The sequence below is a fragment of the Poecilia mexicana genome, unplaced genomic scaffold (genome assembly GCF_051168715.1).
Source record: "Poecilia mexicana isolate PSO_F unplaced genomic scaffold, ASM5116871v1 scaffold_2, whole genome shotgun sequence".
Classification (NCBI taxonomy): domain Eukaryota; kingdom Metazoa; phylum Chordata; class Actinopteri; order Cyprinodontiformes; family Poeciliidae; genus Poecilia; species Poecilia mexicana.
The window spans coordinates 29,054,954-29,071,959 of record NW_028263371.1 but is presented as its reverse complement, the minus strand read 5'-3'; the positions used below and the strand labels follow the sequence as shown (position 1 = coordinate 29,071,959).

Sequence of the window (17,006 nt, the reverse complement as noted above, 5' to 3'; positions counted from 1 at the left end):
AGAGTACAGTGAGCGCAGCAAGAAATGTGCAGGACCGTTTTTGAATCGTTCTCAGCTGCGGAAAATGTTTTCTGTCATTTACACCGTAAAACCTGCAGATGTCACTAGAGAGCCACAACCAAGAAACTATTAGCTTGATTTTATCACATTTCTGAGAATAAAAAATTGTCACACTTACATTCTTAAAGATAAAAATACAATTTTCCCATAGGACAAAAAAACAGAGTTGTCTTATAGTATTAGAGTTGAAATATGAGGATTATGTCCGGGATTATATTTTTTTTTTCAATGTCTTTTACCATGCTTAACTAAAGCAAAATCAATGAACATAATTTCCCAGACTGTATAACAACCCTGCGGATAATTTCTGAAAAGTAGCTGCCCCAAATTTCACTGTATTTTCACAACCTGCATAAGTTTTCATAGAAAATATTTTAGGAAAGATTGACAGGCATTAAGACAAATATAACAGAGGCAATCAGCTTCAAACATGTAAGATGAAGTGCAAATATGAATTAAATATTTTACATTTTTAGTATGAGGTTCTTAGCAAAATCCCCTAAACTTTGAGCCTGGACTCATATTTCCAGAGTGGGGCGCTCAACTCAGTTCAGGCTCTTAAATGCAAAAATTTGTACATTATTATTTTCCTTCCTAAAAATTAAATACTTCATGTGTTAATTTCTGTGGATGCTATCGACTCGATTTTGAGCTAGTTAAATCCACCCTCCATGTATTTAACTCCCTTGCCTGACAGCCATATTGAACATCCCTATATATAAAAGCGTGTCAAGTTTGTAATAAGAACCCAAGACTTGGTCGGAAATGTTGGAATTGTGCTTCAAAATAAAATAGAATTTACAATATAGCATGTTTCAACTTCCAATTTGAGCTCAGAACATTAGTATTCAGCTTTGATGTGGCATTCCTGTTTAGTATATGGAAAATTTGACTTATATCTATGGGGAAAACCTTTAGAACCCGAAATGTTTTAAGGTCTACTCCTGCTTCCCTCTTCAAACCGTCCCGAATTAGGCTTTTATTTTGTAAGCTTCAACCGGAACATACGGTATTTCATTACGTGCACATTGACGCGGACACCCCAAATCGCCTTACGGTTGTTTAGACTTAAACGCTTTTCTCATGTCTGTAGGTGATTGAGTGTAAGAGACTTAAAAACGGGAATCGGCATTCAATTATCGTTGTGATCAATTGGTTGCAGCTCAGCTTGTTCCTTTGAATTTTGAGGAAGACAAGTCGACCCCCGGTGAGTTTGCCTCTCCCTTAAAAAAAGATGAGCTTCTCTTCAACTTTGATGCGCTACTAGCGGATGTCCTCGTGCTCGCGCCGTTCGCGTCTCACAAATATAGATTTAAACCGTATTGTGTACATTAAACTGAACAAACTCTCAGAAAACATGGTTTTATTAGCCCTTTCTCAACGACTTTCTGAATTATGTTGGTAAATTTAGAGAATTACCAAGAAGCAAAACTTCACAGCCTCGGCTAGGCTCGTCCCGTTATGCGGACTACACCCACTAGCATGAAAATGTCAGATTTCAACGGCTCCCTTCTAAAGAATGTATATTTACACGGATAGAAATCGACGTGCTGTAGTTAGAAACTCAAAAAGAAGATGCTGTTTGTTTCTCTCAAACATTGAAAGTATTCTTGGCGTCTGTCTGATGCTAGTGTGTTTTACGAGCGGAGCAACAGTTGTCTCGCCGCTGTTTGATGAAGTTGTGGTTACATTTCAGTTTAAACGGAAGCCAAATCGGCGGGTAAATAGGTGAGCTAGCTGATTAAACGAGACATGTTGGCCTTCAAACGCCCCAGTTGTAAAAAATCCGCACCGTTTCAATCAATTGGATTAAATTTTAATTTTTAATAAGTTGGACGTGTGTGTTAGACACTTTTATGGTAAAATTATAACATTAAGCTGCCCAAAATAAAGTGCAAGTCCAAGAAGTATCTAAAAGGGAAATGTCTTAACTCGTACCATCTAAATTTCTTCAAATACTTGTGGGCGGTGATGCTGTCTGGTAGCAGTCAGTCTTGCAACCAATTGGAAGAAACCTCTGACTGAAGACTGTAGCTGTACTTGACTATCCTGGCATGCTAGCAGCTCAATATCTGGGCAGCAGAGACTGTATTCCGCAGTAACATGTCCTTGGTGACGCCATCAGTTGTTGGCAAGCACTGCTAATCCACCTCATTTTCTTTTGCCTCTTTAAATCTCAGTCTGGCCGAACGCTTAGGAAGCTGGGATAGCTCATCTAAAACCAAGGAGCAGTGACTGTATACGACAACGTAGAAGGAAATGGAAATAGTTTGAGGATGCAAATAAGACTGGGGAGGAAAACACCTGCCCTCAACTTACAGGCACAGCTACAGTTTGATTAAATCAAAGCATGTTCTTGTGTTAAAATTACTTATTCTATGAACAAATCCAAGTCCCATTGAGAATATATGCTAAAGCTGCTCTTTATATAATCTATTTTATGAAGAAGGAAGGACAGAAATGTCAGTAAATGTGCAAAGACACGCCCCAAAAGACTTTCAGCTGTATTAAATTGGGGACAGAATACAAATGCATACAAGTTTTTTTATGATTTTTAGTTTGTTTGTTTTTTTGACACTGAATTTATCATATAAATGACTGTATTTCCCCCTTAAATAAGTACATAATGGCTTGGCTGCAATTCAGTTCCCTTCTGACTATTTCCATTTCCACTTGTGTATCTTTAAGCGAACATGGTGGCATTCACTGAACAAGCACCTCTTTGTTTTGTGTTGTCATCGAAAGAAAGAGATGGGAAAGTATTTGTTTTCATCCTTTTCCCTCCTGACTTCACATAAAGTTCCTCTTGTTTTATTTGCAACTTTCAATACTTCTGTCAAGACTTGGCTGGGAGATTCTGGACTCTGGTGTGAAAATTGAATGTATTGACTGTCCCTGAACTCATCCATTGCCAAATGACTTGTTTTTTTTGTTTGTTTTGTTTTTTAAAAATGTTCTTTAAATTTTAGGTCTCACTTCCGTCCGCTGACGGATTTATCCTCTCAGCTGTTGGGCGAAAGGTGGAGAGGACGCAAACATGCCTAAACCGGTAAGATGGAGTCATTTATGCGTCATTCCTGCATGCGTTAGTTGTGCAAATAGTCTCCCTGTTGTGTTCAAAATCTATTTACTTAAAGATAAAGGCGAAGAGTCGTGGAAGTGGTACATTCGCCGTCCTGCTTCCTTCCACTCCTCATGCACTTCTTCCAAGTAAACAACAGCCATACTGTCTTGCAGAGTGCCAAGCCCACTGGGCCTGCAGCAGCAACACTGCACCCATTGTTGTTGAAAAGGGTAAAAAGAGAATGCCTCAGTCCAAGGATGTGAACAGCGCCAAAACAAAACCAATTTGATGCAGTCTTGTCATGGGTGTCTGCTTTCCACAGTCGAGCCTCTTTATCCAAATTAGACTTGGCGATCCTTGTTCTCACACTCCTTTGGCGCTGATCAACCTGGCTATTTTAAACGAGTTATTCCACATTTGTCTCGTTCTGGCTAAGTTTTTCTTCTGCTCGTGAGCAAAGTTGCTTCTTACAGTTTTGTAACTCAACCTTTTAACTCAAATTTATACTTTTTTTTTTTAATTCTTTACAGCAGAGGACAAGACTCTATCATTAAAAGAGGCTTCATCTGTATTTTGGAAAAATAAAAATATGACTTGTAATTAGGAAGCTGCAAAATACAAACTGGCTGAATTTGAGGCGCGCTGTAAGTGAGGCGCCTCCCTGCTCTTGGATGGTAGGAGGTGGCTTGGGCTTCATGGAGACTTAAAGAGGAACACCCGAGCACTGATTTCCTCCCTCACTTCCTCTTCTCATCGTACAGTAAACAACCTGCCGCTCTGCTAGGATCAATGCCTGGTCATAGAGAAAAATCTGGTGGCTTTGTATAGCTACCAGCTATCTCTGGATTTTCTAAAGTGCCTCTCATGTCTGGATGTGAAACTAATTGTTTACGAACGCGCCAATCAGGCTGGCGCTTTTTTTAGCTTAATAAAAATCAGATATGTACGAGGGAACGTTATTTGATACAAAAATCTTGTAATTCCCCTTTTAAACATCCTCTATCAAACACATTGCCGCTCTTCTTTATGCAGTGTAGTCTGTGGAAGAACGAGAGGGGAAAAAAGGGAAGTGGCTGGTCAGACTTAACCAAAAGTAAGAAATTCATATCGAAGTAAAGTTTGAGTTTTTGAGTGACAGAAGTTTAAAATTTTAAAAAACTTCACCACAAACCTGTGAACCTTCAGAAGCAAAGCTCATATTTCCATATCAGTGTTTTAGATTAACCCAGTTAATCAAACAGAACGGACATTTGTATTGTAGCTAGACTAGGTTGGGGAGGGTCGTAATGAAAGCGTATTTTTAAGTTCTGGTTCATGCATTTGATCAAAAAGGAGGAGAAATAAAAACAGATTTCAGTCTTTAACACGAGAACCACCAGATTGATTGATTCCAATATATGGGTGATTGATTGGTCCATCTTTTGTCTTTGGTTTCTGCTTTAAACAAATATTTGAGTTCATTTGTATTTCTGTTAACATTTTACTCCCTCAGCTTGGAAACCGTTTGGTAAAGAAGACTTTCTGATTTCTTACTTGAGTCTATTTTCCTATTTGCTGAAGACAGAGAGAGAGAGAGAGAGAGAGAGGGGGGGGGGCCTGTGTACTTTTTGGGGCCCAGTTTAAGTCAACATCCTGGTTCTGTGGAAGTAAAAGTGCAGCTCGCAGACAGAAGATCACCAGGCAACCAAGCGGCTGTCGAGGAAGGCCGAGCTTCACAACGTAAAGATCCCGTCCAGGTTTTCAGAACGTATCTGTAAACTGACAACCCTGCTTTCTAATGAACAGTTTTCGGCCTGTCTGGCCTCCCCTCCCTGTGTGGGAGGATTCCCTCGGTGTGCTGGGAGGTTAATCAGAGGGACAGACAGTTGCTCTGAGCCTGGCAGCTCAGATTAGCAGCTCTGTACTGGCTGCAGTCGGCGTGGGTTTGCTTTAAGACCGCTCTCTGCAAAGCCTCTGTAAACAGCTTACGGTGACTAAACAGCTGCACGTTTAACAATGGCCAAATCACAGTGAGAACTGAGCTTTGCCGCTGAAATGGAGAGCGAGAATCTCTTAAATTGACCGCACACCGGTAATGATGCTGCACAAATCTTTAAAGAAGGCTAAAGTTGAGTAAGATTAGCACCGCGGAAGAGGATGTGGAGAAAATGTTTTTTGTTTTTTTTAAAAAGGCAAAAGAAGTAAATAAAGCTGGTTGAAAGTTCTTTGACTGGCTGAGGATTTACCCATCAGGGTGAAGCCACTTAATGCTTTTGTCACGTTTTTCCTGTTGTCTGTGTGACCGAGGTGGTCATCTGCTGTTCCTAACCAGTGTGCCGGTCTCTTTCCATGTGTTGTCTACTTTTACTGCGTGTGTTTTATCGGCAGAGACGCCTCAACGGGCCCAATCAGTGACCAGCTGGTTGGAAACTCAAAGATCTCATCCATTTCCGATCAGATTGTGCATCACGTTTCAGCAACTCCCATGTTGCACTAACTGCAACTTTGTTTGGTGTGGAACAAGCTAACAGACAATTGATGGTCTAATTTCACACAAATAATAACTTTAATTGTATTATATCTCTAACAAATGGACTTGCAAAAGTCAGTTCTTGAAGACATCGCAGTTGTTGCTTTGTTTGATTAGCGGCGTCGAAGCCCCAGCATGTTGCTGCCGCCGCTCATCTCCTCCCCCTCTGTCTACAAGCGAAGGGATTAACTGACTGTCTGCTCCAGACGAGATTCCTCTTCCTCAGCGTATTGGTTTCCAATGTTTTGGCAGCGTCCCACTCCATGCTTCGCCGCAAACGCGGAGCACATACACCAGAGTGTCACAACTTAAAAACAGAGAGGAGTGCGTGTTCTGTTCTGACTCCTGTCTCAGGCATGCTCCAGCTTTTCACATGTACTCAGTGGGAGTCACGAGGTTTAAGTTCAGCGTTTTCTCAGGTTTCCTGGGTTCTTCATTCTTGGGACGACGCTGAGAGAAACCACGAGAGAGGAATGATGGCAGAAAAATTGATTAAAATTAGAGCAGAGGAATCCAAAACAATCATTCCTGAGGTTTTGTGTATAATTGCTAAGCAGAAAAAGGAGAAAATCGTCTCCTCAGCTTTTTTTTTTTTTTTGGTGCTTAAGTTCTCTTACTGTAATTTCATCTCGGTTTCCCCAGATCTCCTCTCGTGCTTCCTGTTGCGCTCTGCCTCGTTCACAATGTCATTTCGTTTTCTTGCGCTTGGTGTTTGCACCCTGCCCTACTTGCTTGTCACCATCCGCCCTGCTAAGTGCCTTCCCGCTTCTCATCATGTGCTGCAAACCGCCACTGAGCTCATGTGCTGTGCTGCTGCGTGCACGTAGGTGTGAGAGGAAGGATGTGAGATGCCTCTGAGGTCAGCCCTCCTCGCTCTTTGTCATCAGCTGCTGCTCGGCCTGCTGCCAGTGCAGCTTAGGGAGCCATCCAATGGCTGACTTTTAGCGTCTGCTCCACCCAGCAGAGGCCTGTAAGCAACAGGCTTGAAGAATTGGTCTTTCTCACAATGCTGTGCTTGGTCTGTATGATGGAAGCGACTTAATATGTTTGTACTGCCGTGGTATGCCAATAGACCCCAGACAGCCGCTACAACCCTTCAACTGCCCTCATCCCACAACATGAATGCATGACGGCTAAAATATAAATTTTCTGCTGTATATTCCGTTAAAGTTCCTTTGCAATTCCAGCAGTGCAGGAATTTATTTTTTATTTTTTTTTTTGTCATTTGATATGTTGTATTCCACATATATTTTGAGGAGTTTGCTTTACTTTGGTAAAGGAAAGTTTGTCGCTTTGAAATTCAGGACTAAACTATGGATGACACAAGAGAGATTCACCAAAACACAAAAAAATTCTAGATTGGATATTTGTGACGCTGTTGGATTGATAAGAGCAGATCTATTAAATAAATAGTACAACTTTTTGTGTGAACCTATTTCTACTTTTGGAGCTCAAGGAGATCAGCAAATGCAGTGATGAGTTAGTAGAAAGTCCATTATTGCATAATTTTCATTTACTCAGTGAAGCCTTTGGCATTGCAGTAGGACTAGAGATGCAGCAGTCGGATGGCCAAAGATCTGAATCAGCCAATTTTCTCATGACTGAGTCTTATGTGTCAATGGTAGATCAAGTACAGGAAATCGTTTTTTTTTTTTTTATGAATTAAGAGCTCCTCCTGTTTTTGGTCACTTAGCTGTATTCACTTTATCAGCCAGGGAAATCCTGATAGTTGTACCTATGTCTAATAGTATAATCAAAGTAAATGACAGTTTTTATGTTTTGTTGTTTTTGTGCAGATCAATGTCCGTGTGACCACCATGGATGCAGAGCTGGAGTTTGCCATCCAGCCCAGCACCACAGGAAAACAGCTTTTTGACCAGGTGAGTCTCTCTAAAGTAGCTAAACGTGTCATCATGTCTGCACTCATCATGAGGAGGATTTTAAAAACTTTGCCGTGGAAGATTTTACATGTGCAGTTTTTCCTTATTTTCCATTCCAGGTGGTGAAAACAGTAGGTCTGCGGGAGGTTTGGTTCTTCGGTCTGCAGTATGTGGACAGTAAAGGTTACGCCACCTGGCTAAAACTGAACAAAAAGGTCAGTTTTTTGGGGGGCTAATTTCTACTTAAGCAATCTGCAAAAGGTATTTCTGCATGTGTTTGAATTAAAATGTCAAGTAATTTTGTCCAACTTGCTTAGTTGGTATAAACTGACAGTGATGGATCACAATGTTGGTTATATTTCCCAGGTGACCCAGCAAGATGTGAAAAAAGAAAACCCTCTGCAGTTCAAGTTCAGGGCCAAGTTCTTCCCAGAGGACGTTTCTGAGGAACTGATCCAAGAGATCACACAGAGACTCTTCTTCTTGCAGGTAAAAACGCTCATTTAAAATAATTTTTTTTTTTTTTTTTGTAAAGAAAAGTAAACATTTGCGTAATTCCACTCGTACTTAAAATAAAAATCTGGACACAGAATCTCTAATGTGCGATTTTTTTTTTTTTTTTTTTTTTTTTTTTGTTTGTTTTTTCCATTTTCATTTCTCTTTCAGGTCAAAGAGGCCATTTTGAACGACGAGAACTACTGTCCTCCAGAGACGGCCGTGTTGCTGGCTTCATATGCTGTCCAGGCCAAGTATGGAGACTACAACAAAGACGTCCACAAGGCTGGATACCTGACCCATGACAGACTGCTGCCTCAGAGGTATGTGAACGCTCACAACAATAGACCCTGCTTTCAACTAGACAACGCAAAGGTGTGCAGAAATGTGAAGTGGAAGGACAAGAATACATTTGTTTTTCAAAGTTTTTTTTTTTTTTTTTTTTTTTTAATAAAACCCAGAAATGTGTTGTTTGCATTTGAATTCAGAGCACTGTTGTTTAAAATAAAATAAAGATACCTTTATTTTAACTGTCATGTGATAAAAACTAACGCCTGACGTCTGGAGGTCAGCCCTCCAGAGAGTGACCCCTTTTGTTGTGAAAGGAAAATCAACTGTTTTTCATTCCCTGTTGGAGTGCTTGTACTATTTCCTCCAGAGGAAGCAATTTTAGGCTATTTGACATTCCTTCAGGTGAACGTCACCGTCTGTGTGTTTCCCCCAGAGTTCTGGAGCAGCACAAGCTGACGAAGGAGCAATGGGAGGACAGGATACAGGCCTGGCATGAGGAGCACAAAGGAATGCTCAGGTAGCTGTTCAGGTGTTTCTATCATTATGTGCTTAGATTTGTCATTTAATGTTAGAATATCACATTCTAACATTAAATGTTAGAATGTAATTTTGTCACACCAAATTACATGGTGTGACAAAACACCATGTAATTTCACCAGGTTTGATTTAACTTTCTTCTCCAATTTGTATTTGATAAAACAGTCAAATATATTCTCCTTTACAAGAAAATGCTTTGTTCTAATAGTTGTAATAGTTTTAAAATATTTTCTTTTCTTTTTTTTTAGAGAAGATTCAATGATGGAGTACCTAAAAATTGCCCAAGACCTGGAAATGTACGGAGTGAATTATTTTGAGATCAAAAACAAGAAGGGCACACAGCTGTGGCTGGGCGTGGACGCTCTGGGTCTCAACATCTATGAACACGAGGACAAGTAAGGGATTCACAAGCCTACAACTTAAACACACATCTAATATCTAATATCACAGTTTGAGTTTCATTAAAATATTTTTACCGGTTTTGGGATTAAAGATGTGTCCTTTTTAGGGATTACAGTTTGGAAATGCAAAGATGTTTTCAGTTTGTATTCTGTATTTAAAGCCTGGTCCCAATGAATATCTGTAGCAAATCCATTGGGAATTTATTTACTTGTACTATAAGAATAAAAAAAAGAGATTTTTAAGCTATAAAGCTGTAATTTTGCAGAGGCTCCATTAGCTGGAAGCTCATATCCTAATGTCTCAGTCGTAACAGTTGGTGGGGGTTTGCCAATGTGTGTCGTCATAACGATCTCTATGGTGTAACCTTAAGCCTGAAGGTGCAGAGTTACAGATATTGTTAGAAGGTGGAAGGAGGGGAAAACTCCCATCTTTTTATTGTTCCAGGGGATTTCCTGTTCTGATGAATCAGATTTATTTTTCACTTTTTTGGAAACGGAAAATGGATTTAATCACTGATCTTACGGGACGTCCTCTTGATGGCAATCTGCGTTATCAAAGATTACAGCTTTCTTTCCTCATCAAAGAAACATGAGAAGTAAACAAGAAAGCAAGCATCCCAATGCAGCAAGCAGCCTGTAATTCCTGATTATCTGAACCACTTTTAATGCTAAATCCACCCATGGTGGGCATTGGTGTAATTCTTTTCATGAAAACTCAAAATTAAATTCTGCCGTTTCCTCTCTTTCAGATTGACGCCAAAGATCGGCTTCCCTTGGAGTGAGATCAGAAACATCTCCTTTAATGACAAGAAGTTTGTGATCAAGCCTATTGACAAAAAAGCACCTGTGAGTAAACGTTCGTCAGAGAGCCCGAGGCGTCGACCAATGCAAGTTCTTTAAAAAAAGAAAACATACGCTTTTTACTCTCAATATTTCCAGGACTTTGTGTTTTACGCCCCGCGACTGCGCATCAACAAGCGTATTTTGGCGTTGTGTATGGGTAACCACGAGTTGTACATGAGGAGAAGAAAGCCTGACACCATTGAAGTGCAGCAGATGAAGGCCCAGGCCCGGGAGGAAAAGCACCACAAGCAGATGGAAAGGTAGGAGCACTGTCAGTAATACGCTTTAGAAAACACTGAACAGACTGGAAAAAGAGACTAAATAACCAACAAAATGCGTTTAATGTTCCCATCAAGAAAAAAAAATTAAAACATTTTTAAAAAAATTAACTTGAAATTGATTATATGAAGAATTTTAAACCCAGAGTGAAACTTTTACCGTCATCCAAGATGGACTGCAGCTGTGTGTCAACTAGACTTCTAGTCCCTAACGCCCCGTGTTTCTTCATGTGTTCAAATCATTTGACGAAGCCCTGTGCCTCCCTATAGAAACAGTCACTTGGCGTATTGATTATGAATGTTCTCAGGGCCCAGTTGGAGAATGAAAAGAAGAAGCGAGAGCTTGCCGAGAAGGAGAAGGACAGAATAGAGCGAGAGAAGGAAGAGCTCATGGAGAGGCTGCGGCAGATCGAAGAGCAGACCATGAAGGCTCAGAGAGGTACCCCTACTCTTCTGTTCCCTCCGTCCATCATGTCTGCTGCGACTGCACCATCGGTTTAAATCAACTTGGACCTGTGTCTGTGCCCTCCGCTAGAGCTTGAAGAACAGACTCGCCGGGCCATGGAGTTGGAGCAGGAAAGACAGAAGGCGCGAGAGGAGGCTGAGAAGCTGGAGAGGGAGAGACAAGCAGCTGAAGAGGCCAAGGCGGAGCTGGCCAAGCAGGCGGCAGACCAGCAGAAGACCCAAGAGCAACTGGTCTGTTTTTGGCTTTTGGCACGTTTGAAACTCATCTAGTGTTTGCGCTCGGTGTCTGTAACACGGCTGTGCTTTTTTTTTTTTTTTTTTTTTTTGTCCCAGGCCGCCGAGCTGGCCGAGTTCACAGCAAAGATTGCTCTCCTAGAGGATGCCAAGAGGAAGAAGGAGGATGAGGCCACCGAGTGGCAGCACAAGGTACTGTAGTCATCATTACTTTTAAAGATTGTAAAAACTGAATGTGTGTGTCAGGAGTTTTTAAAACATATGATTCTGTATCACTCCTTTTTTTTTTTTTTTTTCTTTTTCAAGTGTGATGTTCGCTCAGGGTGTTGATTCCATATTTCAAAGCCAGTTTTAACTCTTGAGAAGCAGTGACAGAAACGGACATCCGCCAACTGTACAACATAATAAAAAACTAAACCAAAACAAAGTAGAGCTCACAACATGAAGGTTTATTTAACACCAATGGAGGAAGAAAAGGAGTCCAAAGATTACTAAATAGCTCACCTTAAATGATGTCACCTGACATCATTGAACTTGCCTCCAAGGCCGTGTCAGTCTTTATCATGGCAGACGTTGTTTTCAGACGACAGGTTTGCTTGTAATATGCGAGTCTAGCTCGTATTTTGGCTCATATTTCTTTATTAGCGAATGTTAGGATAACCAATTTGAAGTCGTCGTCTCTCTACCTGCTTTAGTAATCGCTGAAATCAAAACAGATCTCCAGTCAGTTCTTAATCAGTGTTTTTACTGATTCAAGTAAAAGGAGGGATAAAATTTTGTTTTTCTTCTGATTAAAACGTACCGAAAACCAAACCGCCACATTAAAACTAAGGTATGTAACTTACCTTTATTTTTGTGTACTGTTACACCCCTAATATCCTTCACTTTTTTTTCCCCCCACTTGTTGGTTTGTGCATCTAAACATTAATTATTCTGTCCACCCATCAGTTAGATGATCCGTTCATGGATTTAACTTTTTATTCATTCTTTTATCTACCCATCAGTTTGTCCGTCCATTTTATTCTTTTTTGTGCGTGTTTGTCTTTTTATGCGTCTGTCCGAATGTTCACCCATTCATTTCTGTTATCCGTCCGTTGTGTCTCTCTTTCCATCCATCAGTTTGCCCACTTATCCATATGGGGAAAAAATCTGAAAATTTGACTTCCAAAGGCTTTTTAACCAACTTAATCTTAACCTATCTCTGTATTTTATCATCTTTTTAGCCTTTTCTTAACACTTCCTTGCGACATTTGACGAGCTTTATCCCGCATAGACACTGTGACTTTAATAATGCGGATATGCAAGGTTAGCATGTATGTTTGTGACGGCATACTTTCACGACGCCAAGCCCAGCTCCAAAAGCCTGGTGGTTCTCCGTCTTAATGTCCGTATAATCCTCTCTCTCTGTTCGCCTGCAGGCTCTGTCTGCTCAGGAAGACCTGGAGAAGACCAAGGAGGAGCTGAAGACCGCTGTGACGCCGGCGCCCGCTCACCCAGGCGGCGACGCCGAGCACGAGCACGACGAGCAGGACGAGAACCACGCCGAGGCCAGCGCCGAGCTGTCCAACGAGGGCGTCTGCCAGCTGGACCTCCGCAGCGAAGAGGCTCGCGTCACCGAGGCGCAGAAGAACGAGCGGGTTAAGAAGCAGCTGCAGGTGAGAAGCGCTGACTGAAGGGTTCAGAGGTCGTTTCCAAGGAAGGAAGGAAGGAAGGTGGCGTCTGGCTTCGTGAGCCAAACGTTTTTCTGAAACCACTTTCAACGTTAGGTCTGGAGCACATTTCAGTTAAGCTGCTACAATCTAACCAGAAAAAAAAAAAACTGCTTATTTAAGGTTCATTAAACAAAGACATTTACATCCCACAAAAGCAAATAACAACAAGACTATATTATTTTCTAACAGCAGTTTTGTAACAAAGAAGAAACGCGGGCCAAGCAATGGCAAATAAGGGTAAGAGAAAGGCACACTTGTCTGTCCGTTCGTCTTCGTCCTCCTGCCCTCAGCAGGAGCTGTGCTGGCTTAGACTGTAGCCCGGCTTCAATCAGACACTCGACTCATTCGCCCCCCAAAAAATCTGTTTCCTCTTCCATGTTTATTCACCTACAGCTGAATCCAGATATCTGCATACACTGCATACAAAAACAATCGACGTCTCGGTCGTTTTTTTGCTCGACCTTAATGTTTCTAAATGTTTTAATAAATTTATTTTATGCAGTGTGTGTAAACATCTGGATTTAGCCGCATTTAAAAACTAAAATTTAAAAAATTTAAAAAATTCAAATACAAGCTTGGCTGCTGCATAGGCCAGGACTCGTACTAAAGCTATACAACCAGAACAAATTCCAATCGTCTCCAAAGAACCTTAAGAACCTGGACAAAATGAACCAAACAAAAATTCTTAGGAATCAGATATGCAGAGAAATAGTCAAGTTTTTAAGCTTAGACCAGCTCAGACATTGAGTGAAACTTGGGATATTTTATTAATGTTGACAGAAAGTGATGATAGGAAAGTTGAGCGAAGGAATGCTCTCGTAATGACCGCTCACAGCAGGAAGTACGGAGGGGGGGAAAAAAAAAAGCGTTTTGAACCTCCAGCTTTGATCAGATCGCCCCCTCTGCCTCTGTCCTGTTCACGTTTGTCTCCATTTGTCCTCCCTCCCGTTTGCCTCGTCAACCTCGGCTTCCTCTGTCTCTCCCGTCCAGACTTTAAGCTCGGAGCTGGCCGACGCCCGAGACGAGACCAAGAAGACGCAGAACGACGTGCTGCACGCCGAGAACGTCAAGCAGGGCCGAGACAAGTACAAAACGCTGCGACAGATCCGACAGGGCAACACCAAGCAGCGCATCGACGAGTTCGAGTCCATGTGAAAGCGGAGCCGCCTCTTTTACCCTCCGCCTGCCCAGGCCGTCTGGTTAAATCGCTCGTCGGACATTGCCAAAGCTTCCTAAGAGAGCCGCTCTGAACTAGAGCCAGTCATCATTAATCCTAAAATGTTTTGGGAAAGAGTAACTGTAAAACCAAAAGCTAGGTTTTATTTTGTACTGAATCAACCTGGCCATAGAAAGCTATTTTTAATTTCTTGTTTTCCTTGTTTTCCTTGACCCACGTATGCAAAGCTTTAGTCGGATCCCCTTCGTTTTTCTGCTTTTGTTTCTCGCTTGTTTTATCGATGATGTGGGGATAAACCAGGTCATATCAGCGTTTGGAGAGCTTCTGTTACATCATGTGAAAAACATATCAAATATTAGAGCTGAGGTTACTTTACTATGTCCTTTCAATTCAAACTGATTTAATATTTAGAGGTTTATGTGGAAGAAATGGAGCTGCAGTTTTTGTTTTTTTTTTTAATGGCTGGCTGATCAAAAACCGCCAGTATTGTTTGAGATTTTAAAAGAAATCTTTTCTGTGAATTAGAAACGAACAAAGAGCCTCTGTCAAGCAGCGAGTTCGGACAATTGAATGTAGCAAAGATTACAAAGGGAAAATGTTTTTTGTTTTTATATATATATATATATATATATATATATTCATAGCAGTAACTAATCAGCTTGTGCCACTCAGCCGTCGCCCTCAAGTATAAAAGTATTATTAAAGATAAGCTAAATGGTTCGGTTGTAGTGATGCCGTGTGTGTTTTGGAGCTTTCCAGTCGAGTCCCCAGTGTTTCATTCCCAGTCACCGTCGATGGTTTTCTCTGCCTACCAGCTCACAAAGGAACCAAGGGAGTTCGAAGGACACGCGGACGGATCGGTTCGGTGGTTTTTAAGGACATGGAAGCTGAAGCCTCGGCACCTCTCTGACTGGAGAGCTTATGAAAACATCAGTCCCAAGGCGGGACGCATCTCTACCTCAGTAATTAAAGCAGTGGTGACTGAAAGTCAAATACTTGGGATGCGTCCTCCCCTCCCTGCCTTTATGTAAAAGAAACAAACGCGTAATGTTTTTTTTGTTTTGTTTTGTTTGTTTTTTTGTTGTTAAAATTACAAAGTTCCTTCCCCTAAAATCTATTAATTCAGATTTAACACAATAGTGAAATATAGTTTCCAATAATAGTTTTACTTTTGCTATACCTGACAGCTGGTGTTGGTTCACAGTTTTAGGCCTGCTTTTTGTGTTCAACTTCTGCATCTTCTGCCGTGGTTTTTGCCACAGCAGGTGCAAAGAAATGATCTGGTGCTTCCAGCGCCTGGAGATAAAAAATAAAAAAAAAACAGAAACTGGAAAACCAGCAGCCAGGCGTCGTTTCAGCTCGCCATCATGTCCGCCCGTGCTCTCAAAATCTCCATGTCTGAGCCGTGAAATCTTCAGTTTGACACAAAGAAGCTGACGGTGTTGGCTCTGGCACCAGCTGTCACTTTTTGATATGATTTTTTTTTTTTTTTTTTTGTTCCCCCGTCTTTTATTTCTGATGTTTAAGTTAGAGGGCACAGGTGGATCATGATCCATTTCTTTGGCTCACAAATAAAAGTTTTACATTTTAAACTCGTTTTGCTGTATTGTATTCTTTAAAACACAAATGCCACATTTCTCCCCCGTTCTTCAATAACAACTTAGAGGAGATATGTCATGAAAAATCCACTTTTAGTCCTTGAAATAATTTTTTTGTGTATTCCAAGTGTCTAGGAGAGAAAAAAAAATCTCTTCTGGTGCTGTTACAGCTTTAAGTTCTAATGCTGCCAATATTCCTTTTTTCCTGTTTTTGATGCCAAAACAGAAATATAGGCAAAAAACTTTGAAATCGGTGCATGGAAAGGATGTCTATTTTGTCAGCATCTTTCAAAATCACTATTGACAGCAGAAAATATAAATGCGGCATGAGAAACATCTGAAGTGTGGAAGGTTGTGTGGTCCACAGGTTATAGCATCAGACATCAGGTACAAAAGATGTGGGTTCAAATCCTGATCTTGGTCTGTAAATAAAGTGGATATTCATGCTTAATTTGGTATTTAATGGAATTTTTAGATTAAAACACACAAAGTTCATCATAATCAGTCAACATAAAGGCTATGTGTTCAGAAAAACATGATTTCTGCTTAAATGTTTTTTTTTTTATCAATCTCTTTTTACTCCAGGAATGCACTGATTTCAAAGTTTTTTGCTGATACTGCCAATATTCCAAAAACAAGAAAACGGGAATATCGGCAGTATCAGCAAAAAACTTTGAAATCGGTGCATTTTTACTCCAGGAATGCACCGATTTCAAAGTTTTTTGCTGATACTGCCGACATTCCTGTTTTGCTGTTTTTCCATAAAAACCAGCAAAACAGGAATATCGGCAGTATCAGCAAAAAACGTTTAAATCGGTGCATTCCTGGAATAAAAATTGATTGATAAAAAAACAAGATTTAGCCTTAATTTTGACTGATTATGATGAACTTTGTGTGTTTTAATCTAAAAATCACATTAAGTACCAAATTACACATGAATATCCTCTTAATTTATAGACCAAGATCAGGATTTGAACCCTTGACCTTCATAATTGACATCTGATGCCATAACCTGTAGACCATAGGCCCGTCTATGTGTTGGAAGTTTCTCCTGGCCCATTTATCTTTTCTACAGTCAATGTTGGCAAAAGGCAAAAACAAGCCAACAAATCAAAAAGCCTTTCAGAGAACCTACCAGGACATGAACTTATGACCTTTTGGTTTAAGAACTGATGACAATCCCACCACACCACAAGAACCTTCTCTTTTCTAACTCATAGCACATTTATCTCTGTTTTCAATCCTTGATAAAACTATTTGCTCTTCCAGACATTGAACTTGGACTTTTTATGTTTGTTGACATATCAAATACTCTATGAGATTGTTCTCTTTCATATTGATGTGTCCTTGTAGTCCATTTGTGTTTTTATATACAGTTATTGATAAAATATAGATAACTCTACTTGGAGTTGAATGCTGGATCGGGTGATTTTCACAAAACTTTTTCAAACTTTGTGCTTTC

At 40.6% G+C, this 17,006-nt stretch overlaps 1 protein-coding gene and 1 long non-coding RNA gene across 2 annotated transcripts; one reads left to right on the top strand and one right to left on the bottom strand.

Annotated features, from left to right (window-relative positions):
* Positions 1-1,088: 1,088 nt before the first annotated feature.
* LOC106905376 (radixin-like) lies at positions 1,089-15,538 on the top strand. Its single transcript, XM_014970189.2, has 15 exons — positions 1,089-1,267; positions 3,030-3,109; positions 7,430-7,513; positions 7,633-7,728; positions 7,880-8,002; positions 8,180-8,331; positions 8,733-8,816; positions 9,085-9,231; positions 9,987-10,083; positions 10,177-10,340; positions 10,667-10,797; positions 10,894-11,054; positions 11,157-11,249; positions 12,476-12,712; positions 13,760-15,538. The coding sequence occupies exons 2-15, from the start codon at positions 3,098-3,100 to the stop codon at positions 13,922-13,924; spliced, it is 1,746 nt and encodes a 581-aa protein (XP_014825675.2). The 5' UTR covers positions 1,089-1,267; positions 3,030-3,097; the 3' UTR covers positions 13,925-15,538.
* Positions 5,646-6,417, bottom strand: LOC106905444 (uncharacterized). The gene is made up of 2 exons (XR_001415131.2): positions 6,251-6,417; positions 5,646-6,083 (listed from the first exon to the last, which is right to left on the bottom strand). It is a non-coding gene; the product is annotated as an uncharacterized LOC106905444 (long non-coding RNA).
* Positions 15,539-17,006: the final 1,468 nt, after the last annotated feature.

What these genes read in the sequence shown, in the direction of transcription:
- LOC106905376 (XM_014970189.2), top strand. An exon ending in GAAAACAGCTTTTTGACCAG is followed by an intron (nt 7,514 to 7,632) that starts GTGAGTCTCTCT and finishes TTTCCATTCCAG; the next exon opens with GTGGTGAAAACAGTAGGTCT. An exon ending in AGAGACTCTTCTTCTTGCAG is followed by an intron (nt 8,003 to 8,179) that starts GTAAAAACGCTC and finishes TTTCTCTTTCAG; the next exon opens with GTCAAAGAGGCCATTTTGAA.